The sequence below is a fragment of the Mrakia frigida genome (assembly GCF_051309035.1).
Source record: "Mrakia frigida strain ATCC 22029 unplaced genomic scaffold BDY24scaffold_5, whole genome shotgun sequence".
Taxonomy (NCBI): Eukaryota; Fungi; Basidiomycota; class Tremellomycetes; order Cystofilobasidiales; family Mrakiaceae; genus Mrakia; species Mrakia frigida.
Window position 1 is genome coordinate 222,393 of NW_027481276.1, and position 20,232 is coordinate 242,624.

The 20,232-nt window shown below is 54.7% G+C and overlaps 7 protein-coding genes across 7 annotated transcripts; 1 reads left to right on the forward strand and 6 right to left on the reverse strand.

Annotated features, from left to right (window-relative positions):
- The first annotated feature begins 355 nt into the window (after positions 1–355).
- Positions 356–2,120, forward strand: BDY24DRAFT_379114 (protoglobin family protein). Its single transcript, XM_076639016.1, has 8 exons — positions 356–645; positions 750–783; positions 852–878; positions 952–1,042; positions 1,124–1,174; positions 1,272–1,287; positions 1,472–1,649; positions 1,770–2,120. Exons 1-8 carry the CDS (start codon positions 474–476, stop codon positions 1,984–1,986), a joined length of 786 nt encoding a protein of 261 aa, XP_076499455.1. The 5' UTR covers positions 356–473; the 3' UTR covers positions 1,987–2,120.
- Positions 2,109–4,443, reverse strand: BDY24DRAFT_229406 (uncharacterized protein). Its single transcript, XM_076636624.1, has 4 exons — positions 4,285–4,443; positions 4,185–4,212; positions 3,061–4,094; positions 2,109–2,984 (listed from the first exon to the last, which is right to left on the reverse strand). Exons 2-4 carry the CDS (start codon positions 4,189–4,191, stop codon positions 2,424–2,426), a joined length of 1,602 nt encoding a protein of 533 aa, XP_076499456.1. The 5' UTR covers positions 4,192–4,212; positions 4,285–4,443; the 3' UTR covers positions 2,109–2,423.
- A 1-nt stretch (position 4,444) lies between these two features.
- On the reverse strand, positions 4,445–6,375 carry BDY24DRAFT_229405 (exonuclease 1). Its single transcript, XM_076636623.1, has 9 exons — positions 6,097–6,375; positions 5,949–6,001; positions 5,832–5,844; positions 5,690–5,760; positions 5,496–5,615; positions 5,297–5,420; positions 4,933–5,211; positions 4,744–4,836; positions 4,445–4,674 (listed from the first exon to the last, which is right to left on the reverse strand). The coding sequence occupies exons 1-9, from the start codon at positions 6,130–6,132 to the stop codon at positions 4,492–4,494; spliced, it is 972 nt and encodes a 323-aa protein (XP_076499457.1). The 5' UTR covers positions 6,133–6,375; the 3' UTR covers positions 4,445–4,491.
- Positions 6,376–6,559: 184 nt separating this feature from the next.
- BDY24DRAFT_412496 (uncharacterized protein) lies at positions 6,560–9,718 on the reverse strand (the record flags this gene model as incomplete). Its single annotated transcript, XM_076643067.1, has 5 exons — positions 6,560–7,399; positions 8,056–8,084; positions 8,208–9,060; positions 9,172–9,204; positions 9,338–9,718. The coding sequence occupies 5 exons, from the start codon at positions 9,716–9,718 to the stop codon at positions 6,560–6,562; spliced, it is 2,136 nt and encodes a 711-aa protein (XP_076499458.1).
- Positions 9,719–10,609: 891 nt separating this feature from the next.
- Positions 10,610–12,464, reverse strand: BDY24DRAFT_412497 (uncharacterized protein; the record flags this gene model as incomplete). Its single annotated transcript, XM_076643068.1, has 5 exons — positions 10,610–10,830; positions 10,920–10,980; positions 11,080–11,781; positions 11,882–12,111; positions 12,251–12,464. The coding sequence occupies 5 exons, from the start codon at positions 12,462–12,464 to the stop codon at positions 10,610–10,612; spliced, it is 1,428 nt and encodes a 475-aa protein (XP_076499459.1).
- Positions 12,465–14,064: 1,600 nt separating this feature from the next.
- BDY24DRAFT_379148 (forkhead box transcription factor) lies at positions 14,065–15,733 on the reverse strand. The gene is given in 9 exon segments (XM_076639017.1): positions 14,065–14,708; positions 14,807–14,838; positions 14,950–14,980; positions 15,054–15,095; positions 15,188–15,256; positions 15,325–15,426; positions 15,445–15,464; positions 15,567–15,603; positions 15,698–15,733. 9 exon segments carry the CDS (start codon positions 15,710–15,712, stop codon positions 14,193–14,195), a joined length of 864 nt encoding a protein of 287 aa, XP_076499460.1. The 5' UTR covers positions 15,713–15,733; the 3' UTR covers positions 14,065–14,192.
- A 964-nt stretch (positions 15,734–16,697) lies between these two features.
- BDY24DRAFT_438824 (Zn(II)2Cys6 transcription factor domain-containing protein) lies at positions 16,698–19,089 on the reverse strand (the record flags this gene model as incomplete). The annotated part of the gene is made up of 4 exons (XM_076644395.1): positions 16,698–17,726; positions 17,875–17,907; positions 18,123–18,393; positions 19,010–19,089. The coding sequence occupies 4 exons, from the start codon at positions 19,087–19,089 to the stop codon at positions 16,698–16,700; spliced, it is 1,413 nt and encodes a 470-aa protein (XP_076499461.1).
- Between the last annotated feature and the right edge of the window lie 1,143 nt (positions 19,090–20,232).

The window sequence follows — 20,232 nt, forward strand, 5'->3', positions numbered from 1 at the left end:
GAACGCTTTCGGGTTTTGGTTGAGCTTGTTCTTCCCTCCTCTTCTGTTCTTCCTACTACCTTTCACCCGACGCCCCTACTACTAGAACTGAAACAAGCCTGTGCTCTCTCTGTACCCTCTCGCTTTGACCCTCTGAAACTGAAAACCTACCAGCTCATCGTCTTCAGTCCCAGCGAGCGTTTCAGCGCGTCACCTCGAGATCTCAAACTCTCTCTCGGCTCAACGGTGGAAACCCAAACTTGACCTTCTTCTTCCTTCTAAACGCCACGCGGCCCAACTTAACGCCACTGATTATTTACCGTCCAATGAGGGTCCGGGAGTTGAAGCTGGTTCAAAAAGGAAGGACTCCGAATTCCTTTCTCCTCGAACCATCACCTTCTCCGTTCTCCTTTTCAGCCCACCTCATCCGTTCTCCTCAAACTATCACCTCCAACTTCACTCCCTCCCAGCACACCTCATCAACCCTTCCACTCATGAACCACCCTATGCAGCACGTCGACAGGGAGACTCTCCAAACCTCTCTGCCCGACCGAGTCGCCTTCGCTCGGGACTTTGTCGGTTTCTCAGACGAGGACGGAGAGACCCTCAACGCTGCCGCCGCGCTCGTCGGTCCCCTCGTCAAGGGTGTGGTAGATGGAGTTTACGGTTAGTCCGCCCCTGAATCGCTTGGAGAAGCTTCAAAAAGAGGGCCGGGTCGCGAGCTCTTCCTCCTCCTCAGGCTGACCCCACCCCTTCTTCTTTGTTTCCAGCTCATCTCTTCGAGTTCGACTACACCAAGCAGTCGTGAGTTACTTCCTAGGCATCTACAGTAGCCCAAATTCTCGCTGACTTGCCTCCTCTCCTTTCATCAGTTTCCTCCCCGCCAACACCGGTTTCGAGTGAGTCTCTTTCTCCGTCCTTTTTTTATTGCCTTTCCTTTCTCTGACCCCTTGTCGTTCTTTCTTCTTCCAGTGGAGATCGACCCAAGGATCTCGCCGCTCTTACCCTCGACGACCCTCAGATCGCGTTCAGGAAGACGTTCCTGACCAAGTGGGCGTTGAAAGTTGGTGTTGTTCTTATGCTCTTCGATCTCTTCCTGACCCTACTTCTGGAAGCTAACACCTCCTACCTTTCGCTCTTACAGGTCTTCACTGCTGATTACAAGGACCCCAAGACCTGGGAGTACTTCGACAAGGTGAGATTTCTCTTCGCTTTCAATTTCGTTTGGTCGACGCGTCTCGAGCTGACCTCTTTCCTGCCCTTCTTTTCGTCGCTGCTTCTTCTCGATCTAGGTCGGACTCATGCACAGTGAGTATCGCTCTCTCTTCCTTCTTTCAGCTGGCTTTGTCTCGTCTGTCTGCTGTTGTCCTGCGTGTCATTTACGAACTGACAATCCTTCGCTCCCCCCTCTTTCTCCCTTTCTCTTCCCCTCCTTCGCTCTCACCTCTTTCTCCCTTCCTCCTCCTCTCCTTTACCACTTGTCCCATCACAGCCGGAGTCGCTGGATTCGAGCACCGAAAGGGAAAGGCGCTCATGGTCGATCTCCTCGCCACTTCCCTCACGCTGGCTTGGGTTGAGGACGTTCTCGTCGCCGTCGTCGTTCCTCTTCCCGAGGAGACCCTTGGAGCCGAGATGAAGTTGAAGGTTCTCCGAGCTGTAAACAGGATTCTGTACGTTACCCCTTCTATCTGCTTGCGCGTTCCTCTCAGCGGGCACAAGCAGAGGGACACAGACGCGTCGACCGGTTTGCTGACTCGCCTCCCCTCCCTTTCTCTTCCCCCCTCCCTCAGCTGGATCCAGCAGGATCTCTTCCAGCGACACTACATCCGAGACGACGAGGAGATGGCTCGAGCTGCCGCTCGAATCAACGGAGGAGGACCTGCTCAGGCTCCCAAGACGGTCGACTCTCCTTTCGCTGCCAACCCTTCGACAAAGACCATCCTCGAGTCGATTTCCGTCCTCGCTGCTGTTCTGGTGCTGGCCAAGGTCGCTAAGGATCTTTGGTAGTTTTACCTCTCGCATAGATTTGTTCTCGCCTCTGTAACGATTATTTAGCCTTCATCTCCTTTGGGGACTCTTCATGACTTTCTTTTGCTCTCTCTTTCTCCTCTTGCTTCTCTCGTACCGATAAAGCGAAGCAGCAAGATCGAAAGGAGTCCGCTGAGGAAAGGAGATAGCATAAGTCATAAACGAAGGAAGGAATACAGAGAAACGTCGTGAAGAGTAAAAACGGATCGATGAAACGAGAGACGAGTCGGGCGTGCAGGAAAGAGACAGAGAGAAAAATGCAAGAAGCGTAGACGACGAAAGAGACGAACGAGAGAAGAGTGACGGAGAAGGCGAGCAAAGGGATACTAGTATGACAGCGTGGGAAGAGCGGAAGAGGGAGAAAAAAAGAAACGAAACCTAAACCCCGAACGCGTCCTCCCTGGCGATGCGACTACCTAGCAAACCTTCGGCCTGAACCTAAACACGTCCAACCTCTTCCTAGCACTACTCGTGGGCGAAGCAACCTCCTTCAACGAAGACGACGGCACGATCTCTTCCTCCTCGTCCTCGTCGTCCTCGTCGAGAACGACGACTCGTTTCTTCTTCCCGTTCCCTCTTCTACCCTCTTCCTCAGCGTTGGCGTCGACCTCAACCTCGGCGGCCTTCCTCTTCTCTTTGGCAGACGCAGAAGCAGCGGCAGTCGGAGTTCCAGATCCAGCGTTCTCTTTCCCAGCGAGGCGAGGAGCGAACGAGAAACGAGGAGGGAGGGATCGAGGCGTGTTTGTCTGAGGGTTGACTTTGGCGAAGAGCGAAGCGACGGGAGTGCGTTCGTCCTTCTTTTGGTTTCGAGAGGCTAGAGACGAAGGAGTGTTCTTGGAGGAGAGGAAGTTGGTGGGAGTAGAGGTGGTTCGAGCGAAGGTCGAGTTGGAGGTGGACGCGCCGTTGTTGGAGAGGAGAGGTCGAGTTGGAGTCGGGAGGGAGGTTCGAGAGGTGAGAGGTGAGGCTTTGTTGAAAGGCTGAGGAGGAGAGAGATCGAGAGGCTGATTAGCGAAGGGAAGAACGAAGCGACGTGACTTGACTGAGAACACTCACCGAAGTCGAAGGACCTTTCTTCAAAGTGAACCTCTCCCTCCACCCCTTCGCAATCACCGACAGCTTCTCCTCTCTGCGTTCCTCTTCCTCGTCTTCCTCCTCCACCACATCCGAGCTAGCCACCACCGAGCTCTCGTCCTCCTTCCTCGCTACCTTCTTCCCTCCTCCTCCTTTCCCTCCCTTCTTCGTCGTCGTCGTCCCCACACAAACCTCCCTCAAATCGACCTCCTCCCTCCCAACCACCTCAACCTCAACCTCCATCCCATCCTCGACCTCCTCCACCCTACCCAGACTCTCCTCCCTCTCCCTCGTCCCCAACCTTTTTCTCGGCGTCTCACCAGGAGCAGGACTGCTCGAGATGTACCCGTCCATCGAACTCTCTCTCCCTCCCCTCCTCCCTCCGAATCGCATCGACGAAGGAGACGAGAAGACCTCCGAGAAGTCCTGATCGAAGAGTTGCTGCTGAGGAGAGGCCGGGGCGCATGGCGAGAGGGAGATGAAGGAGGCTGCTGAGGAGGATGGTTTGTCGAGAGGAGGAGTGATGTTTTCGAATCCAGGAGGGAAGTCCATCTCGATGTCCTCGGGGGTGGAGGATCGGAGCTGGTCAAAGAGTTCGTCGACGGTCGGGAGTTCTTGTCCGTCCTCCATGGGACGTGGAGAGAGGCCTTCGACGGATTGGAAGGGTTGGTCGACGGTAGGGAAGGTTTCGAGGGAGAGGGAGTCGTCGCGTCGAAGAGGACGAGGTTGGTGGGAGGTGGGTCGAGGTTTAGCGGAGGCGGTGGTGGAAGAGAAGAACTTGCTCGTCTTGATGACGGTGGTGGTAGTGCTAGGACCTTGAACGTCCTCCTCGGCGTCGCTGTCGTCGGCTGCTGCTGGCAGTTTCCCTCGAGCGACGGCTGAGAGATGGGAGAGGTCCGAGAGACGTTGGCGTCCCGATCCAGATCCTTTGCCGAACGCCATTCGAGACGAGGAGGGGGTAGGAGCGGAGACGGAGTGCTTGAGGACGGGGTGAGGAGAGGGTTTTGGGACTTTCTCTGAGAGGGGAGGGAGGAGAAGAGAAAGAGGGGCGAGGCGCGTTTGAGTCAGTCAAGAACACAAGAAGAACGAAACGTAGAGATGCTTACTGAACATGTCGCTGATCTTCGGTTGATGCTGAGAAAGAGAAGCACGACACTGCGATCAGCTCCGGCGTCTCGAAGGACGGAAGGAGAAGGGTGAGCTCGCCTTGATCTGAGTCTTGAGAGGAACTGGCCTGAAGTCGGGCCAAGGGTCGACGAAGAGCTTCTTGGTAATGGGATTCCTCTCTCCGAGAGCAATCCCTCGAGCGATGGCAGGTTCCAAGTCCCTGAGAAGAGAGAAGGATGAAGAGGAAGGTTGATCAGCCGTCGATCGAGGAGACGCTCGAGACGCGACGAAAGATGGAAACGGTGCTCACGGTCCGATGTGCATGCCCTCCTCCTCTCCGAGTCCTTCTGGAAGTGGCGAGAGAGGGACCAGTCGCTGGGTTTCGGAGTCGTAAACTCTCTGGTGGAGGAAGGTGAGCTCGGCGAGACGGAACTGGTCTCGGTAGTCGGCTGGGATTTCCTTGCCCTCGAGTCGGAGGTGTTGAAGGACCTGGGAGAGCGAGCGAAGGAAGAGGTCAGGTCAAACTTCGACGAAGAGTCGTACGGAAAATCTGCTCACCTTCTCTACCGTCTTGAGCTTTCGAAGCAACTTGTGAGCAGTCTTGATCCCGACGCCATGGATCGAAGGGATGTAGTCGCATCCCGAGAGGATCTGATCGTTCAGACGGAGCGAGCACTCGATCAGCTTCTCTCCTCGCACCCCTTATTCTTCTATTAGAATCAGTGAAGAAAAGAGTGAAGGACTCACCGCCATGTGCCTGAACTCTGAGTCTCCCCACCCGTCGAACCTGATCTCTCCTCCCATCCCCCCTCCCAATCCATCTCCAAACCCGATCGTCTCCCTCCGGATCTCGCAGCACTTCCCATCTCCGTCCATCTTGAAGAGGACATTCTTGCATCCGAAGACGAGAAGATCCGAATCCTCGGTGATGATTCCGTCGACGATTCCGTTTCGTTCGAGGTAGGCGAGTTGAGCGTCGGCTTCGTAGGGAGCGACGACGAAGTCGACGTTTTCTGCTTTGAGGGCCTGAGGAGGAGGAGCAAGAAGAGAGCGGGATTTCGAAGCCAATGAGGGAAAAGAGCTGAGCGGAAGGGGAGAAACGAGAGCGTACCTTGATAAACTGGAGAGCGAGCTCCGGCGTCACGTCGATGCACTTTGTATAGAGCTCACGAGCTTCCTTGATTCGTCCTTGGTCGTGAAGAGCGTTGGCTTTGAGAAGATTCTCTGATCTTCGTCTACAAAGCCAAAAGAGGGACAGGGATGAGCTCAAGCTCGAAGAGGAAGGGAGGGAGGGAAAGAAAGGAACGAACTGAGCTCGGTCGTCCTCCGTCCCGAGTTTGGCTGGGAGGTCTCCTCCGTCGAAGACGATGTAGGGCTTGACTCCGTGGTACTTGAGAAGTCGAACTCGATGCATACAGTAGTTGACGAGTCTGAGAGAGAACGAGAGAGTCAGAAGGAACGCAGGAAGGAAGGGAGGAAGGCAACGAGGAACGGCGAGACGAACTTTGGACTCTGCTTCCCTCTCACGAGCTCTTCTGCACAGCTGAAGGCACCCTTGTGAAGCCATACGTAAGCCTGGAAGGAGGATGAGTAATCAGTTGAGCTGCACGAAGGTCGAAGAAGAAAGAAAGTAGGAGGAAGCTCACATCGACGGCGAGACTGGAGAAGGAAGGGAGGGAAGGGAGGGAAGGGAGGGAAGGGAGGGGGAGCGAGCTCGTCAGTCCTCCCTCCTTCTGGCTTGAAGAGTAATAGAGAGCACTCACGTCTTTCCCGAGTAATCTGAGATATCCTTCCATGTATGCGCAGGCTTGAGAAGCTGAGGAGAGAGGAGAAGAGGGTAGGGACGTCAGCACAACCATCTCTCTCGAAGGAAGGAGGAAGGACGCGAAGGGAGGGAAGGAGCGGAACGACGATGACGCTGACAGGAATGAGCCCTTGGATCCCCATCTTGAGCTGGCCAGAGCTTCACTAGGAAGACGAGGGAGAGAAGAGGGCGATGAAGAAAAAAGTTTGGGGCAGCTCGTCGAGAGGAGAAGGAAGGGAAGGAGAGTGGTGGTCGTCGTCGTTTGAGAGGCGTCGAGCTCATCAACAGCAGGGCGCGTTTCTCTGTGCGCTACGCGCCGTCTTTTCTATATTGTCAACTTTCTCGAACTTAAAATCAGGTTTCTAGCACAGTGAGTTCTCCAACCAGGCTCATAGAAAGTCGTAAAAATTGTATGGAAAACCTGCAGGCACAACCCAAACCGCGGGCTCAATCTGTTGAGCTCGACGTCCCTCCTCCCCTCGCCCTCCTTCCTCGCCGTCTCCCCTCCAACCACCAGCTCGACCAGAAAAACTGTCCCAGCCCCACCCTCTCACCTCTCCTCCTCTCTCTTCAATCCAAAGGAAACTCCCTCTGCACCCTCTCGTACCTCCTCTCCCTCTCCTCGTTCCAAGCGCTCTCCTCCTTCGCCAACTCCCTCTCCTCCTTCAAGATCCCTTGCACCATCTCCTTCTCCTTCCTCGCATACGGGTCCCCACTCCATCCAGCTCCTTGATAGCTACTCGTCCAACTTCTCATCTTGCTCAACTCCTCCCTCTTCTCCTTCAGCCCTTCGATCCTCCTTTTCTCCAACGCCTTCCCAGCCTTCTCCAGCTCGCCGTACCACTCCTCCAGCACCTGATACCCTGCTTTCCTGCAGAGCTCAGGGTCGAGACCGATCTTCTTGCAGAGGAAGAGCGTCTGGAGGACGATCTCGCGCGTGGTGGGGTCGTTGCCGATCAGGGAAGGCGAGGTAAAGAGGATGGACTGGACGGCGGTGAGGAAGGTCGATTCGAGCTCTTTTCGTTCGAGTGTGGGTTCCTTGGTAGACGAAGAGAATAGGTTTCGTCGAGTTTGGTAGCTCCTCGCAAGCGTGGCGAGGTACTGGAAGAAGTCGACGTTGGGTTTCTCCCCTTTGGGGAGAGAAGGGAGAGGAGGAGCTGAAACGGGCGGAGCTGTGAAGGGTGCTGTCGGCCAGGAAGAGGGAGGATTGCTACTGGAGGGGTAGTAGTGGTAGGTGATCGTGACGAGACCTGCTCCTGGATGAGGGTTGAACATCGCCGCCAGGAGGGAGGGAGGGAGAGGGAGGAGGAGGTGATGGTGCGAGGAGATGTCGGTTCGGTTCCACTCCCCTTTCCCTGCAATAAACCCCGACCCCAAAGCTCCTCCTGGTGCACCGCCTTCCGAAGATCTCTCGTAATGGAGAGGGCAGGATGTTGGATCTTGGACGCGTCGACAGCAGGTTTCCCTTCCTCCTTCCCTCCTCTTCGACGACGCGTCCGCCGCTTCACGTTTTCCTTTCTCACTCAAACCACGACCCCCCTCAGCCACTCCCATCATCTTCTGTGTTGTTAGCTCGTGCTCCAAGATGCTCTCCTACCCGACGTGATCGCTCACGAGGGAGTTCGGAGAGCGTTCTCGGTCGTCCCTTCGCGTCTCATTGGACGCGTCGCATCGTCGCATTTCTTCTTTACGCTCCATCTTCCCTTACATCATGACCCCTCCTCCATCTCACGCATTCGTTTACCTCTTTTACACTCTCTGTTGTTGCTCTTGGGTGTTATGTCTTCCTGCTTTCTCCTCGGTCTGCGTGGTGCGAAAGGAGAAACAGAATCTTCGAAGCGATGGTCGATGAAGGATGAAATTAGATACGTGTATATGACCTACAACAAACAAAGAGATATTTTATGGAAAAGACGACAGCAGCCCTGAAGATCTGTGACTAGTACAAGGAGAAAGCATGAAAGAGAAAACGAAAGGCAGATCGAACGAGGAAGCGCACAAGATGAAACGCTAAGCAAGGTATACAACTCGCGAGTTGGTCGGATCGAGAAAAAATGATATCGTACAAGGCCAAAGCTGTAGGGGATCGCGAGGTCTGTAAGTGAGGAGGAAAAACGAGAAGAGGAGGGAGACGCGAGACGCGTTAGCGGTCAGTCTCGCTTTCTACACGAAAGGGAATGAAACTCACTGTTCAAGCACCGTCTTTATCTGAGAGCACCCGTATCCACCCAGCTTCCTTCACCCCACACTCGCTGAACGGGAGTGATTTGAGGGCGCTCTCCGAAGTTCAAGAAGCTCGACGACGACGACATCGGGCTTTCCTGCTCGACTTGAGGGAGGAAGTGGAAGAAGGAGGGCGATTCCCAAGTGGGAGGGAAAGGGTATCCTCCGATTGACGGAGCCTGCTGGTAGGAGTGAGGGTAGAAGTTGCAGTCGGAAGAAGGATGGGAGGGGATTCCGTTTCGTTCGAAGAGGGGCGACGCGTCGTGCTGGGAGAGGAGAGGGGATGGAAGTCCGTGGTGAAGAGGAGGTTGGTGGAAGCCTTGCTCGTAAGAGTTTCCGAAGTACTCGCAGGAGGGTCCGTAGGATTGGTGAGGATTGTCGTCCGAGAGGGGAGGGGAGAGGGCGGAGCTGAAGGGGATGGTGAGGAAGCGAGGTTCTTTTCGGTAGAGATCCAAGGGTGGTTGACGACGAGATTTCTCCTCCACTCCACGAGACGACTCCTTCACTCTGAGATCTCTTCCGCTCGCAACTGCCCCTCCTAGATTCCCTCCCTCTCCCCGTCCCTCCGCAATCTCCCTCTCGAACTGGCGACTCTCTCCTCCCTCCCTTCCGACCGAGCTTCTCCTGGGTGAACAGTTGGCCTCTGGTCGGGAGTCGAGGATGGTGGCTTCCGAGGTGGTAGGAGCTGGGCGGTGTTCGAGGACTTTGGTGGTGAAGCAAGGGGGGAGAGGAGAGGAAGAGGCGGGTTTTCGTCGTTTGCGGATGGGTTGAGGGAGTCGAGTCTTGATGGGGTAGACGCATTGAGTTCCGCTGCTGTCGCATCGAGTGCATGAAAGTCCACCGTCGCACTGAAGCAGGGAGAAGTAGGGACGAAGCCGTCAGTTTCAGTCGACGTTCCGATCCGAGCCCGACGCGTCGTGGTTCAGAGCAACCTCTTTCTCTCGAAGGTTTCAACTCACCCTCGACTTCCGAGCTCGGCATGCACTACAAGCCTGGATCAATAAGCAGAAAAAAGTGGATAGAAGGTCAGATGGGCGATATCTATCGACGCAACGAAAAGGTTTTCTTCGTTGCACGAACGCACACCGACCAGCTCGACTCGAGAAAATGGAGACTTGTGCTTACCTTCTGGGCTCTCCCTTCTTCGAGCGATCCAACGAGGACCAGCTTGGCGTCGGGAGTCGGTTCATTCTTCCTGTTCCTCTTCGGCTTTCCAGCTTTAGAACTCTCCAAGACAAAAGGACAGGAAGCGTCCCATTCGCCTTCCTCCCAGCTGCTCGGAGCGAAGGGAGTAGAGGATTGAGGGTAGAGAGGAGCTGAAAGGGGTGGGATAGAGTGAGTGGAAGTCTGAGGTGGAGACGTTGTTGGGAGAGGAGGGTGGTTGAGAAGAAGGTCCCCTGGCGGCGACGCGATCTCAGCCAGGAGCGCAAGCTGGAAACTGTCGAGGAAACCGTCGAACCCATCCCCTCCGACCGAAGTCTCGTTGTAGCTACTTGAGGCTGCCATGGGATGAAGTTGAGTAGTGATAGAGGGAAGAAATGGGTGTGGGAAGGGGAAAAACGGAGGTGGTGGTTGGAGGGGGGATTCGAGATCCGGCTAAGAAGAGGGCTATTTCTTCGAACTCGTCAACGCGCGTTATTGTGTTTCTATAGCTACGAGACCACCGAAGAAGGTCGACCAAACAAACAGCAGAAGCAAAAGAAGAAGCAAGCGACCAAAGCACAAACGGCCCAATCCGGGCTTGAAGCTCCAGCTGAGCTTCTCGCCTTTCCACTTCGCTTCTTGAGAGGAAACTACCTTTCATGCTGAGGAGAAAGCCAGTGAAGAATCTGCGACAAGGGAGAGAGATCCGTCGGAGCTGCAGCGAAAGAAGGAAGGACGGCGAGAGCTCGCCTGAAAGGGAACAGCTAGTCTAGGCCGCGGCTCTGAAAGTTTCTTTTTCTCGAGCCGAGTTCTGCCTTTCGACTCGCCTGAGATCTAGAAAACCGCCCATCTTGAGAACACTACCAAGACCATGTGCATGTTCTGGAACGTTCTAATTCTCTGGGATCAAGCAAGCGAAACCTGATCAGTTCTTGTCGGATCGCTCACGCGCGTCGATGGTCGAGGTCGAAGGCGACCGCTTTGGGGAAACCTTCGCTCCCTTCTTCCCCCCTCGTCCTTCTTCAATTCGCTCTTATAAAACCGAGAGGAAATCTTTACGTACACTCAATTGCCTCGACTCCGAACGACAACTAGAAAGCGATGGGCCCATTCGGGAGGTCAAGACGGGTCTCGATCAGCTTCTCTCTTTCTTCTCGAGCACCCCACTCCGTTGAGATAGGCAAAGCTTCATGAAAGAGAGAGAGAGAGCCTAGACCTCTCACGCCAGCCAACGCTGCAACCCTCCCCCCCTGTTCACCTCTCCCCTGCCTTCCACTTCTCGAAAAACTCCTCGACTTCCCTCCTCCCAATCACTTTCCCAGCCCCTCCCTCCTCCGACGCCTTCTTGAGGTACCTCGTCAGTCCAGCCGTGAGTTCTTGGAACCCGGTGATGACGTTGATGGTGGCCTCTCGGGGCAAGGAGGAGAGGGAAGCGAGGAGGAGGGACTCGACGTCAGGAGCTGGTGCTTCGTCGGCTGGAGGAGGGAGAGAAGAAGGGAGAGAGAGGACGGACGAGTCAGCGAAGCAGTACGAGGACAGGTGAACATGCTGCGAATGAAAGTACCTGGTTCCCATGTTTCTTCTTCTTCGAGGAGGTAAGGGAGGGCGGAGAGTTGAGGGAGGTGCTGATGCGAAGGGACGAGAGGCGAAGGGAGGGAGACGCATCGGGAAAGAAGTTAGCTTCGGTTCGAGCGAGTCAGGAAAGGTAAGGGAAGATGACTCACCTTCTCACACCTGCACCACTTCTCTCTGAAGTTCTCAGGGAGGAACAGGTCCAGCCTTCCCGTCCCGAAGCCATGATTCGTCGCATCGGCGGCTCGACGAGCAGCGACGAGAGAGACGAGATGAGGAGTGAGGGGTGGGAGTGAGCAGGTCGAAGTTGAGGAGGAGAGAATAGTAACCGACGTTGATATTCGTGGTGGGGAGGAGAGTCTGATCTTCTTTGACGATGGGGCGTCCGACGACGCGTCCAAATCGTGTTTCCTCGACGACGACCCTTCCTCCTTCGTCGATTGAACCTCAGCTTCTGTTCCTCCTCCCATCACCACCTCCTGCTCTTCCACCTTCCCAAGCACCTCCCAAGCAGACTCCTCCTCCTCCTCCGACGAGGACCTGACGACGGTCATGAACCCATTGGAACCGAGGTGGTCGACGAGGACGGGATGAGCAAGGACGCAGCGCTCGCAGAGGATGTTGGTGTAGTCGTCTTCGGTGAGGAGGGGAGTGGGACCTGTGGGTTCGTCTTCTTCGATGATGGGTGCTGGTTGGGGTAGAGATGGAGGTTCGATGGACGCCGTTGGGTTGGAGGAGGAGGCGATGAGCGGATCGGAAGGAGGAGGAACGGCTGAACTCGAGGTCGAAGTTGAGGTTGATGACGTTGGAGGAGGAGGAGGAATGAGGTTGAGATGAGATTCGTGGAACCAGTCCTATGAGGGGAAAGAGAGATCGCAGGGGAGAGGGAGGAGGAGGGAGTCAACTGAGTCCATCCTTCTTCTTCTCAAAGGCAGGAAGGAACGATGCACTCACCTCGCACGATATGCACTGAACCATGTTCTCCGCCTCTTCTTGAGGATCGTAGTCGGCATCACAGATGCAGAATCGTCCGAGGAAGTTGTGATCGTACGAGTTGAGCTCGTTTGGAGGGAGTTTGGAGGAGGAGGGTTCAGGAAGGAGGGAGCATGGACGGGTTGAGAACTTTGAGGTCCTGCAGTCGCATCGGAAGGCTCGTTTGGGGAATAGTTCAATGATCTCGTGATCTGTGAGGATACGAGGAAAAGAAGGGGAGCGATGGAAGGGGAGGGGAAGGAGAAGGAGGGAAAAGGTCAGCTCGCGTTCCCTTCCCTCCCTTTCTCCCTTTCTCCCTTCGACGCCTTTCCGACGCTCTTTGAGACTGACCTCCGTGACAAGAGATCGAGCACGCAAAGCAGAAGCCAGCTGCTGTATCCGGGTTGCAAGTCTTGCAAGCATAGACTGCCTGTCTCACGTAGCCTTCGTCGAAGGAGCAGACGGTCGTGTCTCCCGGAAGCGTCTCCCTCGCTTCGTCCTCGAGCTCTTGTTGGCGAGTGAGGATGTCTGAGAGGGAGAGGGTGGAGTCCAGAGGGGCGGACATGGGTCGAGAGGGGAAGAAAGGGTGATAGGGGTGAATAGATGCTGGTGGTTTGAAGCTCAAAGGAGCGGGTCAAGAGAGCTCGACGGAAAGGTCAACGCGTCAACGATGCGAGGGGAACGAGCCATATCTGCCGTGTTTTTTCTTTCTTTGCAACACCTTGCTCACCCCAGCGGACCCTCGCACAACAAGAGCGTCTCGCAGCTCGAAAACTTCATTCGAGAAAGACCATTCTTTCCTCGCCTCTCTTCTTCGCAGAACCAGCGAAACAGACGCGTGTAGTACGATCCGATCGCTAAGGTAAGTATGACAAGAGTAAGAAAGGAAAGTCCGGTGTCGTTAGGTCAAGAAGGAAAGGTGGGTACGAATCGCAACAAACATGAAGAAAGCAAGCGAGGCAGCGAAGCAAAAAAGCAAGGTGTGAGAGGCGAGAACGAACGAGGCTCGACAATCAACGTCGAGCGAGAGAAAAAGTTAGAACGAAACGATGCATCGCGAGAGTGCGTATGTGTACGAGAAAGAGAAGAAAGCGATGCGTGAGGGGAGACCACGAGATCATCAAGGAGAGGAGAAGGGGAAGAGAAGGAGAGTGACGAAAAGGAAACAAACGAAAGGCATGCGAGTTGGACGTGAGCTGGGAATCGAAGTGGGCTGGGAGTGTGAAGGTGGGAACGCCGACGAGGCTAGAATGAATCCCTGCTCAGTCGAGAACGAAGAACGAGAGGGAGGAGTCAGTATTCAGCGGAATCTCGAACGCGTCGTCGAACTCACCTCCTCAACGGCTCCCTCTCCCTCCCCTTGATCTCACTCCCCACTCCCGAGCGGAATTGGGTGAGAAAGAGGTTCCCGGGAGGAGGTGGTGGTGGTGATGGCGAGACGAAGAAGAGGTCGGGAAGAGAAGTTCGACGCGTTGTGAATTGCTGATGTTGGAGAAAAGCTTGCTAGTTTCGCCCCAACGTCGACGACAGATTTTCTCGAAATGCATCCCTCGGCTCGTTGTGAGCGCAAGCCAGTCCTGGAGGGATCAGCTCGCGCACTGGTCAACTCTTGGCTTCTCTGCAAGAAGGAAAGAGAAGGAGGGACGGTTTGGGTGAGCTCGCATCTCTTCGTTCCTCCCTCCCGGCTCCTCCCTGAGTCCTCCTGTGCCTTCAATCTCGTACCAATTTCGACATCTGGACTCTCAAACAGCAGCTCGAACTTCCAGAGAGGGAACTATGGGAACAATCCTGCCCTCGTCGGAAGCCCAGCGCTCTTTGAGTTCGGCCCACTCCTTTGGGCCTTCCCTTTCTCTTCCCTTTCCGCTCTTTCAGCCTGCTCAGGCTTAACTTGGAATGGGGAGGAGCTGAGATGGGGACGGATTGGACTCGATGGAACGAGAGGCTATAGGGAGGAGAGAGGAATCGTTCAGCAGCGTGAGTTCTACTTTCCCTGCTCTCGTACTGTTCGTCTCGTCCTCCTACATAGGAGAACCTCCTTTCCTCCCCCAGATCTCTCTTCCTGTCAACACTCGAGTTTGAGAAAAGAAATACCGAAAGACGACGCGACGGATCTTTCAGCTGTCCGCTCAACCTCTCTCCTCTTTCGTTTGAACGGTGCGATGAAGTGAAGACGCGGCATACATAGATAGAAAGGAGATACATCGTTAACCAAAACAACATGACAACAACTCAACTGATTAGGAACTTATTCGAACGACCTCAAACCCTCGACGACGCGTCGACTCCAAATCCCTCAACCCGTCTCTCCCTCTCCCTCTCCTTCCTCCCCACCATTCTCGCTCCCTCCATGAAGCGTGCTTCTCATCCAACTGACCCTCTCGCAGAAGACCCATGCTCCAGAGGGACTCGTTGAGCCCATGACCTCCTCGTCGAGCTCGGCCCAGATGGGAGGAGGGGAGAAGGACGACGTCGTCGAAGAGATCGGAGGGGAGAGGAGCGGAAGTGGATGCGTTTGGTGGTGAAGATCTTGACTGAAAACGTGAAGAGGAGGAGAGAAGAGAGAGTTGATGGTTGGGAGAGGGAAGAGGGAAGGGAGGGGTTTGGAGGGAGGAGGAGTGTCGGAGGGAAGAGGAGGGGAGAACGAGGGAGATCGGGACGACGCGACGGGAGAGGGAAGACGAGAGTCGAAGGTGAACTCCTCTCTTTTGAACGAGGTTCGAGCTGGAAGAGATCCAGAGCCAGTAGTCTGAGAGTTCTTTGCTCGACTCTTGTTTCGAAGTCGTTCCGTTCGAGTGAAGGTGTCTGCGGCCTAACGAAGTTGGTGGCGGGAGAACAAAGAACAAAGGGAAAGTCTGAAATGATCGACTGAGTTGAGGGAGAGGGAAAGGGAGCTAGAAGAGGTCTTACATTCTCTGCGACCGTCCAGTAGCTGCCTCGACCTTGTTTCCAAAAACCAAACAAAAAGACGAGCAAGAAAGGTTAGCGGAAGAGCCTCGCGAGGGCAAGGAAAGGGAGCAAGGAGAGGGGAGGGGAGGAGCGAGAGGACGAACCGGGGGCAGACGATCTCTCGCCTGGGACTTTCTATAGATGTCCAAAAGAAGTAGACGATCAGCTCAGAGTGAGAAGAGGGGAGGAAGGGAGGTGTACTACTGACTTCGAAACCAGGGTTGAGGGAGAGAAGGTTGCGAACGGTGTTCTGCATGAGGGAGGAGAGACGTTGAAACCGATCAGCTCTTCGTGGGAGACTCTATCGACGAGGGTGAAGTTCTTCTCGTACGATCTACGTACCCTCCAGCCGTTGTCTCCCTTCCTTCTTGAAGCGAGGAAGTCCTGCTGAGCCTCCAAAGCGACGTAGATCTGTGCTTCCAAAGAGAGTCAGTCGTTCCGCGTTCTCTCGACTCGAAACAGAAGCTTCTCTCTCTCACCTCTCTGAGACTGAGCTTCTTCTCGGGGGACTTTAGGATGACTGTTTTGATCCTTCGAAGGTAGGTGGGAGGAGGAGGAGGAGGAAGAGGAAGAGAGGAAGAAGAGGAGGAAGAAAAGGAGGAAGAGGGAGGAGGCGCTGCTAGTGGAACAACAAGACGACGCACGACGAGGGAAACCAGACAGATCAGCTCAAGGTCTTAGGCATTCCAAGAGAGGACAGAGAAGAAGAAGAGAAACTTACAGGTAGCAGAGGTAGGGTAGGAAGGAGAGGTAGAGGTCTGTAGATATAGAAGGGAAGAAGAGCGAATGTTTGGTTGGCTTTCGTGTTGCTCCATCTCTCCCGTCCTCCCTTCTCTATCTATGGGAACTCACTCTTGAAGGACTCATCGTTGAGAGTGGACTACTTGAAGGGAGAGGGGGAGAGGACGGTGGTGGTTGGTGGGGAGAAGAAGATGGAGGTCAGAAGGAAGAAAAAATAGAAGGAAGGAAGGAAAGAGCGGGAGGAAGTCCTCGTGCTTCGGAAAGCTGGGTCATCTCTCCCCCCTATCGATCGTGTTTTTTTTGAGCCCAGACCCAAGGTTTGGGGTTCAAGAAAATTTTGCAAGGCGGTAGATATCGCAATGGAAGGGGTGGATGGAGAGGGGGAGGGAAGGCTGTATCGTGTCGAAAAAAGGAAACGAAAACGGAAAGCTCGTTCGTGAGAGAGCGACTGATTCGTCGAGTTCTGCTGCTAGATCAAAGCGCGGATCTAGTTCAATGATCTAGCTTTACTTCAAGAAGGTGCAGTAGTCAGAGGAAAGACATCCGTTCGAGGTGAGGTCAACGAGGACAAAACTTTGGACGTTCGACGCGTCGCGCTCGTCACGTTTCGCCTTCAAGGCCGTCGCTCTACTCCTCTTCCCTTCGGCACAGACCTGACGCGAGAAAAATCAGAGGATTAGTGATAGGCTCTCACATGGAATCCCGAGACTTTTTTCCGACTCGAGGGAAAGATGCAAGACGGTCGCCGCGTCGCGCTTTGCTTTCTCCCAGCCTATCGCCCGGTCTCTCAGTCAAATCAGAAGGCCACAAAGCGAATATCGAGATTGAATTCAGAAGATTGAAGACGAGGCGGGACGAAAGAAAGCGAAACAAAGCGAAGCAGAGCAAAGCAAAACAGACGAAAGCGAGCGAAAGCAAGAGGAGCGAAAGGACAGAAGAGCATGCAAAGATGAAGCAGGAGAACCGAAGGGTGAAAGAGCAGTTGTTAAGCAAGAAGAAGAACTAGAGAATTCGGAGAGTTGTTGGCGCTGGAGAGGGAGAAAAAATGAGTCGTGTCAGCTCGAAGATCTCTCGACGCGTTTCAAAGCACAAGGGACTCACGTAAAGGGACTTATCCAGAGAATCCGAGCTTCGACCATTCGTCCCCATCCCAAACCGAAGGAGCAGGCGTGAGGGTTCCTGGTCCTCCGAAGGTCGATGGCCACGACGTCGATGCCGTCCTCTCCTCTCCTCCGAGGTTCCATCGCGACGAGGAATCCTGAGTTCTCGAACTGCTGAGCTCTTGACCGGTTGACTGGCTGAAGTACTGCTGCTTTTGCTCGGGATGGGCGGAGAAACGACTGGAGGATAGCGGGCCGACGACGAACGACGAAGACGCGTCGCGTCGATCGGATTGAGGGTAGGAGGGTTGGGTGGTATCGAAGGAGGGAGGGTACTGGAGTCGAGAGATGGGAGATGAGACTGCGACGAGATAGTAGTTGAGGAAGGGAGAGTTGATTTGATCTTCGGAAGAGCGGACGGTCGGAGGGTAGCCTGGAGAAGAGGGAGGGCGCCGAGGGAGGGAGAGTTGATTCTGCGAGGGATGAGGAGGGGGTTGGAAGTGCTGACCGTAGGATGGAGTTGGATAGGAAGTGTAGGATTGATGAAGCTTCGAAGGGTTGTAAGAGGGAGGTGTTGTTGGGTGGGAGGTTTCGAGGGGGACGGCGGCGGCGAAAGGCGAAATAGAGTGGTGATCCTCGGAGAGCTGAAGACGATGACTCCCTTCAACTTCTATCCTGTGAGAGAACTCCCCGTCTTCTACGTCCATCGTACTTCTCCACTCTCCTCGAGCTCCCTCGGCTCCCATAGAACCGCTCCTGACCTCGTCTCGCCAACCTTCGACCTCGCCTTCCCACTTCCCGCCGATGCTCTCCTTCTCCGCGGGGGTCACTTCTCGTTCCGACTTGAATATGATGCGTGGTGGGCTGAGGGGATGGTGGTGTCCGCTGGTGCAGGAGGAGGAGACGGACGAGGAGGAGAAGGAGGAAAATCGAGACTCCGTCTTGTTGGGCCGCTTTCCTCGAGGACGAATGGGTCGAGTGGTGTAGACGCAACATAAGCCCTTCTTCTCGCAGCGAATGCAGGAGTGCTTTCCGTCGCACTGACGAAGAAAGAAAGGAAGAAAGGAGAATCATCAGCGCTTTTAAGCTCGGGGGATCCGAGACGGGAGTCGACGCGCCTCCAATCGACCAAACGCTCGCTTTCTTCTCTCCGGCGTTGGGCTGAGACCGGAGAATGAAAAGACTCACCTTCGACTTCCTAATTCGACAAGCTTGGCAGGCCTGGTGTTTGAAAAGAGCTCGGTCAGCTTGAAGTGCAATAAAAAAGCGAGGGAGACGTCGATGGATCAAAGGGAACGGATCGAGAGCCGCAAAGAAATCGAGAACAGAGGATTGAGAACTTACCTGGGAGGTCCGACTCTCTTCGGCAGATTGAATGAGCAGAAATCCGGCCGGGGTAGCTCTTCGTTCGCTCGTATACTCCGGCTTGGACGGACTCTCCCCAATGAAAGGATTTTCGCAGCTCCATTCTCCTGCGCTCCAGCCGATGGGTAGAAGGGGAAGAGGTGGGGCAGTAGAGGAGGGGTCGTGTGTGGAGAGGTGTTGGAAAGGTAAGGTCGAACATGTCGAGGAGGGAGGGAGAGAGGTTGAGGGAGGAGGGAGAGGTTTTCGACGTCGACGAGGCGAAGCGCGACTTTTGCTGGAGACGAAGTGTTCTCTCCCAGAACCGATGATGTTGCTCCGATGATCGCCACTCCTCTCTTCCTCCTGGTATAAGTCGAGAGGAAGCAAGACCTCCTCCTTCTCCTCCTCCTTAGACGACGAGGGTTGACTCGACCTCGGAATTTCGACGACGACGCGACCTCCTCTGGACGAGAACGACAGGTGGGCTGGATCGAACGGTTGATAACTTGATGGGCGGGATGATTGCTGGACGAGAGAGGTGAAGGAATGATGCGGAGGAGAAGGGTAGAAAAAGAGGGAGGAGGGAAGAGGGGAGGCGATGGGACCCGCGGCGGAGGGAAGAGAGGTGGTGAAGCACTGGAGCTCTCTTGAAATCTCCATCGAGTGACGTTGTCGAAGATGAGAGGGTGAACGTCTGTAGAAGATAGGGACAGTGGAGGGAGGAGATGGTAGTTGACGTTCTACGGTACCTACGGGGTCGAGGACGGCTCGTCGTCAACTTTGCTAGGTTCCTTTGGCCTGGTTCCATGGAGCGGATAAGCAACGCTGCCAATCAAGGAAGGGAGAGAAAACCTTAAGTCAGAGACCTTTCGAGACCCTCACACGAGCTGGTCTTTTTTCCGAAGCTCGCAAATGAATAGCGTTCTGGGAACGCGGAGAACAAGCACGGACGACGAGACGAAGAGAGGAATGGACGTACTGCAGCGTCTGGACTGGGGGCACGATGTAGACCTCGTAGGACTTGGAAAAGATGACGACGTAATTAATTTGGTCAAACATGTAGAGCGGACAGGGGAAGCAAAACAAGTGAAGCGGGAAAGAGGGCCAACGTCTGAGGTCAATAACAAACATTCTAGGCTCGGCCAAGCTCTGAGAGAAGTAGAGTGCTATTTCCCCAGCTCTCGGTTGGACTCGGAAAATGCACCCGATAGAACACGCTGGGCGTCGAGCAGAGAAAACAAGATGAACCGTTGTTGAGGAGAGCGGGCGAAGATCTGGAGGGAAGGATCGAGCGAAGAAAGAGATGCAAGCTGAACTGACCGCCTACTAGTTCTCGCACGACTTTACAGTTCCTTTGGTAGGCATTGCTAGGGCTGTATAGTTAGAAGGCCGAGACAAGTTGAGAGATGGCTCGAGAAAAACAAGTTTGAGGGTCGTCTGGTTCTTCTTCTTCTGTTCTCTTCTCTGGCACGCGAGTTCGACTGTTCAGCCGAGACCAAGCCTTCTCCCTTTGATGTCGAAGTAACGCCATTTTATTCCTTCAAGGACGTTCAGTGCCAAAGCAGGCTCGCCGTGGAAATCGACGGGAAGAAGAAAGAGAGGACGCGTACTCACCGACGCGTCCCTCTCTTTGTTCTCTAGCGACACTACAATCCAAGTTAGTGATGCGTTAGTGGATACCTATACGCATACATACTCATCTCGACGGTGATGCTCGTCGCTGGAAGACTGGGGGAGGAGTTGGGTGCGCGAAGAGACGCAAAGAGGTGGGTGAGCCCGAGGGGGGTCAGTTTTCGTCTCGCAAAGGCCACCGAGGAAGATGAAACAGGTATTCAAGCCGATGCTACAACGAGGAGCGAGAGAAAGAAGGAACCGGATCTTCCTAGCAAACGAACGCAGACCTAGACGGTCTGCCTTCCAGATGCGAGGGAGGGAGGGAGGACGAAAGCGGACGAGCTTTTGAGGCCTACGGTTCCGTTTCTCCTCAGGGTTTTGCCTGACGAGAAAGATAAAAGGGGTTAGGAGGCTCCTCCAACGACGAGCGTGGAGCTCCTTGACTCGAGGGCACGAGAAGAGAGCTGGAAGAAACGGAAGGTCGAGCTCGTCCTCGCCGTCTTCTTCCGTCGTCCCCTGAAAGAGTCGCCGTCCCAAGGCGGGGAGACAGAACAACAGAGTGAACTCACATCACATAGATACATTGCT